The sequence below is a fragment of the Ictalurus furcatus genome, chromosome 5 (assembly GCF_023375685.1).
Source record: "Ictalurus furcatus strain D&B chromosome 5, Billie_1.0, whole genome shotgun sequence".
NCBI lineage: Eukaryota > Metazoa > Chordata > Actinopteri > Siluriformes > Ictaluridae > Ictalurus > Ictalurus furcatus.
Genome location: NC_071259.1, coordinates 17767749 through 17781062, shown reverse-complemented (window position 1 = coordinate 17781062; position 13314 = coordinate 17767749). Strand labels below are relative to the sequence as shown.

Genomic DNA, 13314 nt, shown 5'->3' with positions numbered 1-13314 from the left:
GACAGCTTGTACAGAGTTTTAGTGGATGGCCTGCTCTAGGCAGAGCCACAGTAGTGTCACATTCTTTAAATTTTTTTACTTAATACATGGGATGTTCAAAGTTTGGATTATTTTCTTATAACCAAGCCCTGGTTTTGATAGCTTTGATGCTATTATAAAGCTTCGATAGCTTTTTAGTAGCTTCATGATGCTATTATAAGAGAGTGACTGAATGAATGGGATTCTCACCAGTGTGTGGACAACAGATTTGTGTCCACATATATGCAAACATGTTTAGCATTTTACACATTATACACAGCTCTGGAACCATTTTTTTTTTTGCTCCATAGTAAGTAGTTTTATATGGTGTAGGAACTATTACAGAGGCTGTACTAAACATCATTGACTGGTCAAACTCAAGGTTCAACTGATCCACAACCCTTTTATGGTCTTCTTAAAATCCTGTTGTTTAGTTAACAAGTGCAGCCGGTTTAAAACTCTACATTCATGCTACCAAAGTGAATATCTTTAACAGTGCAACTTCAATTTCAACCGCTTTTATGTTTGCTCTCTGTTTGCTGCATGCTGAATTTATGCATCTGTCACACAATTTGCATCAGTCCCTTTATTTTATGTAATTGTCATGTTTCCTGCAGTGTGGTAAAAATGCAGAACAAGGAGCAGAAAGACTTATGCAGGAACTGTGCACTACTTGTTCAGGTAAGTTCTGAACAATTAATTACTCGAAAGGTTCCAGAACCTGGCTGGCCTGGATATGACTTTTGTCCTGTAGTGCTAATTAGCAGCCCCTTGTGGAGAACTTTCAGCTTACTAAACATGAGTGAGGTAGAGTGAGTTACAAGTGTGGCAACTTTCCTTGTGTGGTTAGTCTTACCATACTAAAAAAAACAAATAAACAAAAAGAGAGAGCTGCAAAGAGAGCACAGTGATTTTGGGATTAGCATAAATGCTATTTCATGAATCTCAAACTTCCTGAAAGGAGACTCACAATATCACGCATACACACAAAATCCTCTATTGAGGTGAAATAGGCAAAGTACAGGTAGGGAATTACATTTTCAGACAATGTTAGGAGTGAAATGTTTCGATACATATATGGAAAAAGAAATTGAGAAACAGGTTTTAGCTTAAAATGCTGTTCTTACTTTAGTATGTAGTTGATATAAATAGTGTTTACTTGAGAGGGTTGTTCAAAATTAATAAATCTTTCACAAATTGCCCATTGCCTTTCCTTTTAACAGATTGTTGGGCTATAATGCAGCTCCTAATTTACACTACCTGCCTGTAGAATGTAACATGTAAAATGTTTGCCCTAACCAAGTCTCACCATCACACTGTTCCCTTTAACACCTATTGATTTTTCAATCCGATCTCAGGCAAATGTAGGCTACAAGCTTCATTAAGCTCTCATTTCAGGTACAACCTAAGACAAACAGTTCTCAAAAAGTATTGTCATCTTAAATTAAAATCAAAGTGACTGCTCTGCTGCCTGGTTTTTCAGTATTCACTTATAAGCACCTCCCACCCTTCTGCCCAGGTAAATCTCTTGGCTTTGCTCACTGTTCCACCTACTGACATTTATGTTGTTCATTTAAGGACCTTTTGTAGGATGTACAATTCTCACCAGTGAGGTCTGTTCTGTACAGTGCTTTCAATAATTACAATCAGTTACACACTCAGTAACCAGGTCTGTCAGAGAGTGACCCACTATGCTTGAATTGTATTCTACTTTGTTTTGGATAAAAGCATCTATTAAATGTGTTCTGTCGAAGGACTCTTTTGTTTGCATTGTGTAAAATTAGGAATAAAACTACAGATTTGTAAGGTCTTCTGTTTATTATATTAAATTGTCACCAAGTTAAACACTGCTTTAGAATCTTTGTGGTGATTGGCTACAGACGTGCAACATGTTCTGTGGCCTATTCTGGATTCCTGTTTTGGTATATTGTACTTCATATTGTTCTGTTACAAAACATACAAGAACTCCACAAACCTTTCAGTAGAAACAATTTCCTAATGTCAAATCAACATCTATTGTGTATATTGGAGGCTGGTGTAACTGTGGACCATTTCAACACTCTAGAGTTTATTTATTGCTGATGATTTTGCTGCACTGAATCATTGCACACCTGAAATTAAACTTCCTAAAATAAAGGCACTACTATAGCCATGTGCTCTTGAAAAATTGCACAAAAAAGGTTACTTTATTTAAAGGTTCAGTTCAAATGCTCCATATAAATGTTAATTTTCTCGTTTTTTTTATTTTTATTTTTTTATTTAACAGCAAATTAATTGTTGTAGTAATCATTAATAGGGAGATAAAGTGTTTTATCTGCTTCTATTAAATTACAAAAGGCTAACAAAGTAATGGATTTCTATTATCTCAGGTTAACTTTTTATACCAAGGTGATTTTGTTTCCTCTGGTAGCACTACTGCAAACTCACTGAAGTGTTTGAAGAGGCATAGAGAGTATTCCAAAACTCCCTCAGTAATTCATTCATTCATTATTTTTATTAATTATTCATTCATTATTTTTAAAATTCATTCTTCAGTCATTGTCATTTATTCATTTTTCCTTTTTCTATCTATCTATCTATCTATCTATCTATCTATCTATCCATCTATCTATCTTGATATCTTGATATCTTGATATTTTTTATATTTAAGCATTTCACCCATTCCATTTCTAAGCAATTAAATTGCTCCTGATTTACTTTACATTTAACTTTTCTAAACCTATTACATTTCTAAATAATTAAAATTCAAAACAAAACGAGTAATGCAAGAATTATGCAAGAACTTATGTTGCTCAAGACAATAGCCACTATGTGCATTTTTCCCCTTGGTTAAAAACTAATCTCTAAGCATTGGTGAACACTCACGTATTTCAATGGTCACCTACAAAGCCAGTGAGGAATAAACTCTAATGAATACTATATTATCCGATATTACACACGTGTTGAAAACCTATAAAATGATGTCCAGCAGCTCCTATCTAAATATACATCTATATTAATGAATTACATATTATAATATGGCGTGACCTTAAAAACCATAAGATGAGATGAGGAGCACAGGGAGAGGTGGCTGAATTCTTTATCGGCCTCCTGTCAGAGAGGGCCGTTCATTTGTCTTTCAGGCATCAGGCGAATTAATTAACAAGAAATGCACACGTCCTAATTGAATGCCAAGTAGAGGTGGCCGCTTTAGAAATGAACGCAGTGCTTGTTTAGGCGCGCTCCCGTCAAAGCTTATAATAATATACAAATTAACCAGTTCATATGCTCCATGTAGCCTTACTAATTCGTTATTCGGCCAGGAAAATGACACATTTAAGCAGTTAATGCATCGATCCCCTGTCCCCTCTCGAGTGCACTTTATTTCACCAGTCATTTATCAACAACACCCTGAAAAATGCACAACAATACGCAGGAACCAATGCGCTGTCATGTGCAGTGTAAAGCAAGATTACTGTAAAATGATCTAAGACGCGAAAGCTGTGTCGTAGCAGGTGTAGAGGCCATGCCCTTATCATGTGAGCATAAACAAAAAGCAATGATAATAGGTATAATAATAATAATAATAATAATAATAATAATAATAATACATGAATGTATTTTTTTACATGTAATTTTTAACGATTGTTTATGACAGGAGTGACATCAAAAGTTGTTATTAACGAAGGTTCTAGGTTATTAGTCTCGGGGGTGTGGAGATTGAAAATAGGCCTACATTTAAAATTTCTGTGCTTTATTATTATTCGCATTCTTTTGCGGAGAACTGCACTTGTAGACATGAATTCATTTTCAGACGATTATGTTTTTGTTTGGGTTTCGTTATCAATCTACAGAGACCTCAGCATGATGAACGACCCTGTCAAAATGAAGCCAGTCCAAACATTTTACCACCCCTCTGGAGTGAAATGGTGTAAAATGCCCTGTGTGTAGACATGTAGAGCCTATCCAAACAGCTAGAACTTTCTCAAGCGTCTCGTCGAGTCTGGGGAAACGAATCGGCCGGACAATAAGGCGCAGGAACAACACGGTGTGCTTCGTTATCTTAAGGCACTCTAATCGGATCGAGCCCGGACAAGAGGAAATTGTGGGCTTTGCCTTGCGTATTAATGAACATAACAAAGTGAGTCCTCTTCATCAGCCAACCCAACTTCTCCGAATAACTTTGCTGAGAAACTATCTCTCTCTATTCATTCAAGCCCCCCGTGATAGAAAACCTAAATCCCAAACTGAAAACCTATTAGGATTAATTTACTGATCGTAGCTGCTCCTTGAACAATAAACTACACCAGTCCGGTTGCGCGTGTATAGGGCCTAAAGAAGCGAATACTTTTACTAAGACGTGTTGCGTTTTTATTTCGTACCAGCTCGACCCCCCTTCTGTCCCTCTGCCCCGCTCTCAGGTCCAACCCACGTGCTCCGCCAAGCAGAAGGAGGGCAGAGGGAGAGAGAGAGAGGGGAAGAGATGACGGCTTCTCTTTTCTCCATCCACAGACTTCACGAAGTGTCTCGGCGGTCAGGACCGTTATGGTGTAAACGTCCGGGAATCGCAGTTGACAGTGGTCGGCTCTGACAAACTCGCTTGGACTAATAAGGTAAGTGTTGTGTTATTCCATCTCTGCGTGGTTTCGTGGGAACACTGCGATTTGATTTCTGACCCAGGACATGCGTACAGTGCGGAAGCACCCTAGAAAGTCTGTAAAAGCATAGCATCATCAAACCCACTTCGGATAGCTCTAAATAAGTTGTGTGTGGGGTTTTTTTTCTGTAAAAATCATTGTGAACTAACATAGATTTTACATCTACGGTAGTGTTTATGTTAGCAGATTTTATTCAAGTGGAAAGTTAGGAGATTTTGCTAACTAACCTATAGCATGTAGGTAAATATAGTCTATGGAAGTCATTAAACAAGCATACACAATCTCATGAGCGCTCGTATTTGTTTTTTTTCTCTAGTTGCAGTTGGAAATGCTGAAGCCGGGGGATCAGAGCGGTTCTGCTTTCCTCAAAGTGGATCCGACTTACCTTCAGCACTGGCAGCAGCTTTTCCCGCAGAGTCAGCTGAAGAACTGCGCGATTCCACAAATCCCGGCGCCCGATCGAGCGCCTGTAGCTGTGGAAAACCTCCGCCAGAGACCCGGCTTAATTTCCTCCACCACCACCGCCGCCTCGGCCGCTTTAACGCCGTCCTCGAACTCGTCGTGCGCTCCTGCCGTGTCCGCGCTCGCGGGGTTAACGCAGCTCTCCGCGCCGCAGCTCGCGCTATTCGGACACACTCTCTGTACCGAGGTTGCACCGGCCGAAAACAGCGGCGCGTCTCAGTCCAAGGAACTTTGCCTGCCGTCCAACTTTAACGACAAAGCGTCCCGGTTGAAGCTGACCTCAGAGGAACTGGACTACTATCTGTACGGACAGCAGAGGATGGAGATTATCCCATTGAACAATCACACCAGTGATCTCAATAACCGTACGTACATTTTTAAGTATACCCAGATTAAAGTAGGGGCCAGCTTTATCCTGTCCCTACACTGCACACACAAACACTTACACGCGCCTGATATTTACCCATAGATCAATGACATTTTAAGGGCTAACAAACAGCAATATTATATTCAAAAAAATACACAGCAAGCTCTCCAGTGCTGTAATCTCCAGATCAACTGGATACAAGTAGCCTAAACACTGTAAAAGTTATTTAAAATAGTGAAATTCAGCACGGTAACAGTTATGTAAACACTGTAATAATTAATTCAACAATGTAGTTTCATCACTTGTAGGTTGGGGTCAACTGTAACGTCTTATGTGTATTAGTAAAACTGTAAAATTAATAAAAAATAATAATAATAAAAAAACGCATAAAGCGTTACAAAAAGTAGCAAATAATTTCCTGGCAAATATCACAACACGAAGAAATTTTAGAAGCCAAATTACGTGCGAAATATGTTTGAAGATTTCGAAGATTCTTGTATTAAGATTCTTCTTGACTGAATTAAATAATGGACAGTTGTGTACGCATCTTCAACGCCTGCAGGCCACGTCAGAGGATTTATTGATTATTTTTATTTTGCAGGTCATCAAACAAACAAACAAAAAAAAGTTGTCAAAAGGGGTTATTGAGAACATGCACACCAAAATCATCAGTGCTGAAATACCATCTGCAGTAGACACACGAAGCCTGTGTTAATTCAACACTCTGTATTTCAGTACGGTTATTAAGCTTTAATCATGAATAATAGGCTACTTTTATAAAATTCACAATATGCAACTGTCTTCACATTCGTTTAAGACATAATAAATAGAATAAAATTAAATTCATCTGACAAATAACTTTTAAATGATGAACTGATTAGACACACCAGTCCTTGATAATTAAAGCACTTTAATTTTCCGTCCATTAACGAATCATTCCAAATGTGTATCGTATTTATCATGTAGCAGTCCGTTCATTCCTGTAGGTTGATTATAATTGTCTAATAGTATGCAATCAGGAAAACAGGCTTAATAACTTAACATTCACTGAGGGGAAATAACCATATTAAAGCCTAGTTTGAAAAGGTGGTGACTGTTTATTTAAGGTGATAAAACAGCCCATCAGCAGTAATCTCCATCGATACGTGCCACGAGGAGATGAGGCATGGAGGAGGGGGGGACAAGCCACAATTAATTGCTGTATAGTTTTGTAGAAGAGAGTGGAGTGAGTGTGGATCAGAGATCGATCTGTCCCATCGGCCGCTATTCATCATCCCACCGCGCTATATGGGAGTCTCCCGGGGCCAGCAGGACTGCTTTATCTACATTTGCTATTCTCTCGCCCATATTTCACATCGCATGGGCTCATTTATAAAGAGCGCAGATTGCCGAAGGAACATGCATTTTAAAACCCGTGGCTTAATTTGTGTAATATGCGTGTTCAGAGCGGTTAATGTCGATCAAATTCTGACATGGAAAAGGATAAGAGCATTACTATCCTAGAGGTTGGTCTAATTGCAATTATTGCCATTATTCATGTCAATAGTTGGTAATTAGTAAATATCGAACAAAACGTTCGTTTCGCCTTGGTCTGAACATGACATGAATTTTGTTTGGATTTGGGAATTTCCTTAATTCAGATGCATAGACATGAAATATAATAAGTAAATAGTGAAACAGTGCGATATTGCCAGGGGGGTTAAACTTGAACTTGAACAAGAATAATAATTTAGATTGGATTTCATAAAAAAAATATATATATATAACGGCTCTAATAATAACAGCAAAGGCAATAACATCTGTCAACTGAGCACAAAATGTATTTTATTTCAAACCTGAGCTGTTAATTCTCACTAATGCTTCTTTCTGTCATTGACCACCCGAAAACAAATGTTTTCATGAACTGTAAAAACGTTGCCAGGAGTAGTAGTGGGAGTAGTAAATTAGGAGTAGTAGTCAGTACTTTTATAGAGTTCCCATCTGGGTACTGGGATAAATAACAGTCTCTCACACTGCACTGTCCTGCAGGCTGTGACATGTGTGCAGATAACCGGAACGGCGAGTGCCCCATGCACGGGCCCCTGCACTCGCTGCGGCGCCTGGTAGGGACAAGTAGTGCATCCACTGCTGTGGCCCCTCCCGAGGTTCCCGAGTGGCTGCGTGATCTACCCCGCGAAGTCTGCCTATGCACCAGCACAGTGCCTGGCCTGGGCTATGGTATCTGTGCTGCCCAGCGCATACCACAGGGTACTTGGATTGGGCCTTTTCAGGGTATTCCTCTGCTGCTGGATAAAGTACAGTCCGGAGTGGTGCGCAACACAAGACACTTATGGGAGGTTAGTATTTTCTTTTTTCAGCTTTCCCAAACTGCTGGGAAATTTTGCAGACTTTAAACTGGTGAGAGGCTAAACCTTCTCAAGATTATACAAATTCAGTCACCTTGACTTAAAATTACTAGACATGATTTATATGGCTTAAAAGCTTTATGGATAAGATGGAACGGTATGAAGAATAAATAATGAATAAAATTAATTTGCAGGAACCTTAAAATGCATCCATACTTTACAGGTTTTAATAAAATACTTTAAATCTTGGGACTCAAACACCTCAGTGTAAAGAGAGAAAATGAAGGATAAAAAACCCCATGCACACACACACTGAAATAAAGGTCACAGCTCTTAAAGATGACCAACCGACCAGAGAGATGAGGCAGAGAAGGAGAGAGAAAAAGAGAGAGAGGTACTGAGAGTGGATTGCCATTCAGCTGAGAATCCAGAACTGTGGTTTAGCTGAGACATAAACTATCATCACTCAGACACGTTTACAAGCTATCCTTTCCTAGATTCTCTAATTATAGACATGGACAAATACAATTTATCTTCTTGTATGGCAAGTAGTTGCAACATGAGAACCGAGCTCTAATATAGATCAACACAAACTGATAACTGCCTCAAGGAGGCTGCTTTTGAGATATTGGTGCAAAGTTTGTTATTGGTGTGCTATGACTCTCTCCATCCATATACAGGCCTGCTGTTGTTGAGGCCCACACAGACAGAATGGAACACTATTACTTGTTATATATGTTCTGTGTGACGCCATTTTAAACACTTGCTTGGCCAGGGAGGGCTGTAAAAATTCCAGCAGCTTAAACAGAATTGAGGTGGGTGAGGGAAAGAAACTAACCCAGTATTCCATGCTATACCAGTGGAGGAGATGTCTCTCATTTAGGGGCATGTAAAATGTTGAACTATTTAATCAGTGTTGATAAAGTGTAAACTACAGAATCACTCTTTGTTGTGACTACAGATCACTTGAATCTCACGATTGTGTTTTTGATGTCAAGCTAAGAAGTGACAGGGACAGTGCGTAACTTTAAAATGTCCTGGTTGTGTGGAAAATTAATAATGAGTTAACCTTTGGAAATGGTGCTGGAGAATGTGGAATATAGTGCAATATTGCTGGAAGGTTATGCTAGTAGTTCACTTAAATACTTGAATTGATATCTCTGTTATTTACAGTATGATCATGTAGTGATTATATGCACTGCAGAAATTCAAATGTTAATAAAAAACATACATAATAGGTGATTTCAGGTATTATGGGACTTCTGTTTTTACCTTGGTGACTCCTGGTATCTCATGAGAAATACTGTTCAGTATTCTATCACATTTTTCATATATTTCTAAAATGCTATGAAGTATTCTATCAAATACACTAATGTGTGTGTCTCGCATTACTTTCACCACATCAGAAATGCTTGCTGCACGATATAAGACACTATCATGACACTACTGTGCCAAAAATATAATTAATTCAATATATTGAACATAACCTTGTAGGCTAGTACTTTTTATAGAAATGTTTTTTTCTCCAGCTTTTTCATAGTTTATCCGCTTAATAATGAATTAAGTAACTTTAGCATGACACCAACCCATGTGAGCATATATTGTATTTTCTTGTGTAGTCTCTTAATGAATTGAATGTGTATTTATTCATTTTCTTAAAGGGGCTTAAGAAACATTTAAACTAGCTTTATGTGCCAGCATAACTATGCACTAACTATTCTAATTTGTTTTTAGAATTTGTTCATGTTGCTTTTGATGAGCAGAACCTTAATATATCTCTTTAGATTAAAAACATCGGGTTCTTGTCCATTTTCATTTTGTTCATACTGGGGGCATTTATATGTTTGTACTATCTGTGGTCTATAAGCCTATAATTTTTCCCAGCAGATTTTGCTTCACCCAGGGTTTTTCATGAACTTGTCTGTGGAATGTCCATGCCAAGGCAAAAATATTTTTGATCAAATAATATTACACACACTGCTTTCAGGAATCCCATACGACCTCAATTTTGAACAATAGTGAATACAGTCAGTAACGCTTATCATCTATAAATCCCATTACTACTGCCTTGTTACATTCACTAAATACTGGGTAATGTTGTCTACTATACAGAATGTGCAATGGGGTGTGATGCTTTGGATAAATCATTTGACAATTCATTCTCAATTAAAAGTTAATTATGACATCTGCGTTATTATTACCTATTAAAAATAGTGCTACATCTCGTAGAGTGTTTGAACATTGAAGCTTTTAATTTTATTTCAAATTTAGCTTTCAATTAAGTAAACTATTTCAGAATGTGAGGAAACGCTCAAACTCATATTTTCATTTTTACAAACGTTTATACTTTAGAGTCACAGAGCAGTAATTGCATATGATAAGAAAAATGTTAAATACAAAATAGATTTAGTTACTAAACCTAAATTAAGTAATGCACTACCTAAACTGAATGACTTTTTTAAACTGTGAGACCTGTATACTGTTAATCAGTATAAAATACACAATGCTCTATTATCTCAAAATGTAGAAATACTTAGAGCATGTTACTGGAAATATTTATGTAAGACCATTGAAATGATAAGAGGTCAGATTAATGTATGAAAATAGTAAATTGACATAGACACAAATATTGGAGATTAGGACTTGTTTAGATTGATCAGACCAGGTGCTGAGGGATTAACTGATAGGAATAATATTTTGCACTAGTGGTCACGGGGTCACTGGCAATACTCCTGTATGAACTATCACTGTGTGAACATGACGGTCCACAATGATATCATCATTGGCAGGCACCAGTGGGTGTTCTAGAGTAATAATAAAGTGCGTAGGCCACAGGCCAGGATAATTATTTTTATTTTCTGTGTGCCAGAATGAGGAGTGACATGTTTAACGTCGGTTCACTGACATAGAAAGCTCCATAATTTGTCATTTAAGTTATTTTATGCTCCATTTCCCCCTTGATCCAGGGCTCTGTTGTGTGAGAAAGCACACTGATGGTGGAACAATTTTATTTGAAATGTATCCGGATCTAAAAGGTAAACACGTTTAGAGCCATGTTTTTTTTAAATGTATTTTTATACTTTTTTTCTGTTAGATTCAATAGCAATAAATTAGTGCCAAAAAACAGTTTCATTTGGAATAAAACATGTACACTTACAGTGTATATAAAAAATCTTCACACCCCTGTTAAAATGGCAAGTTTTTGTGACGAAAAAAAAAAGAAACCAAGATAAATTACATCATTTAAAAATAAGTGAAAAACAATTTCACAATTTCAATTTAGTGAGAACTAGGAAAAATAAAAAGGTTACAATAAACTGGTTACATAAGTGTGCACACCCTTTTATTATTGGGGTTATGGCTGTGTTCAGAATGAACCAATAACATATAAGCACATGTTCAGAAGTAATTATCATACAGTGGTCATCAATGAAATTATTCCAATAAACCCCAAATAAAGACCAGCTGTTTCAGTAGGATTTTCTTCACATCTTCTTGGTTTCATACGACTGCTGAAGCCATGGTCCACAAAGAGCTTACAAAGCATGCATGGTATCGCACTTGTTGAAAGGTAACTATCAGGAGGGAGGTATAAAAGAATTTTGAAAACATTATATGTATCATGGATCACTGTGAAGGCCATCATCAACATGTTGATAAAATGAAGATAAAGTGACATCATCAAGAACAGGACGTCCCTCCAAAATTTACTAAAGAACAAGAAAAAAACTTACCAGGGAGGCTGCCAAGAGACCTACGGCAACATTAAAGGAGCTGCAGGAATATCTGACAAGTATTGATTACTCTCTGCATGTGACAACAGTCTCTCGTATTCTTCACATTTATGGTGTAGGGTGGCTAGACAGAAGCCCTTTCTCACAAAAACAAAAAACACATCCAAGCTCAACTAAATCACCCTAAACCTTTTGCCAAAATGTGTTATGGTCTGATGAGACCAATTCCAAAAGATATCATAATTTAATAATTCCTAAAGGTATGCTTGGTGCAAAAGCACATCACAAAAAGAAGACCAGACCCATGGTGAAGCATGCTTGTGGCAGCATCATGCTTTATGACTGCTTTTTTTTCAGCCAGAACTGGGGCTTTAATCAAGGTAGATGGACTCAGGAATAGCTACAAATACCAGTTGATTTTAGTACAAAACATTCAGGTGTCTTCTAGTAAATTGAAGATGAAAAGGAATTTCATCTTTCAGCACAACAATGACCCAAAGCATACATCCAAATCAACAAATGAATGGCTTAACCAAAAGAAGATAAATGTTTTTGAATAGTCTAGGCAGAGCCCAGACCTGAATCCACTTAAAATCTGTGTGGTGACCTGAAGTGGGCTGTGTACAAGAAATGCCCTCACAATATGACAGATGTAGAATGTTTTTCTAAGGAAGAGTAGAAAATATTCGTAATACAAGATGTGCCATGCAAAACCAATTATTAGTTTATGGGTGTACACACTTATGCAACTAGGTAAGTTTTTTTCCTAAAAAGTTTCTGATTGTTTTTCACTTTATTTGTATACTTTTCACACTTGTTTTTTTTTTTTAAATAAATAAATTTGAAGATCACATCTCTCCCAATTTTACTTTTTTGTTCAGTTAATGGAGTTTAAATAGTTTTTATATGGTGTTTTCCTTTTTTTTTTCTTTTTTTAACTATAAAAACTCCATCAGCTGAACAAAAGAGTACAAATAGGGAGACCTGACTGAATGTGACCTGACTCAGTAAATTGAGTTAAGTGAACTACTTTGGTTAATAGTTGAGTAAACTTGAAATTTTGAAATTGAAATTGAGTGCCTTGAAATTTTAAGTTAAGTCAACTTTTCTTCTTTTGCAGTGCAATTTCACATTAAAGGTGGAAAAATATATGATTTATCGTGGTTTCATTATTTTACGTCACAAAACCTGCCATTTTCACAGATATGTGTAGACTTCTTATATCCATTGTAACAATGTATTCCTGCACCCATTCAGTTTCCCTTACATGCTTACATTTTTTTTAAACCCCCATATCTAGGAATAGGATTACGTATTACCACCACTTGTTACAGTGTTTACTTTAGAATGTTATGTTTGTGTTTTTTTCTTCTTCTATTTTTAGGTTTGTGTAGTCTGTTCTTTTACTAGCTTCATTTACAGTATAAAGCAAAAATTACAATTATAGGTTGAAACACTGCCAACTAAAATGTTTAACTCATTGTCTGTTGTAGATCTAATGTAAGAAATGTCAGGTGATCATTTTCTGGAATATGAACCTACAGTTATATTATTCATACTCTGTGCAGTCATTCAGACACAAAATATGCTGAGTTTAATGTGGACAAAAAAAAAACAACAATCCCCTTTAATGCATAAATTGACACTATAAAAAGCTGGCCCCCCCCCCATTTATCTAATAGCATAATTGCATAGTGCAGTTTAACTACAACTTGATATTCTTTTTTTAGTTCTGCAATTAATTTTACAAA

The 13314-nt window shown here is 36.9% G+C and overlaps 1 protein-coding gene across 1 annotated transcript in view; it reads left to right on the top strand.

Annotated features, from left to right (window-relative positions):
* Window positions 1-3687: 3687 nt before the first annotated feature.
* prdm6 (PR domain containing 6) overlaps window positions 3688-13314 on the top strand; it is a 31034-nt gene continuing 21407 nt past the window's right edge. Inside the window, exons 1-2 of the mRNA XM_053624993.1 lie at window positions 3688-5482; window positions 7513-7820. Coding sequence (XP_053480968.1) covers window positions 4984-5482; window positions 7513-7820 — 807 coding nt within the window. The 5' untranslated portion in view covers window positions 3688-4983. The remainder of the gene's footprint in view (window positions 5483-7512; window positions 7821-13314) is intronic.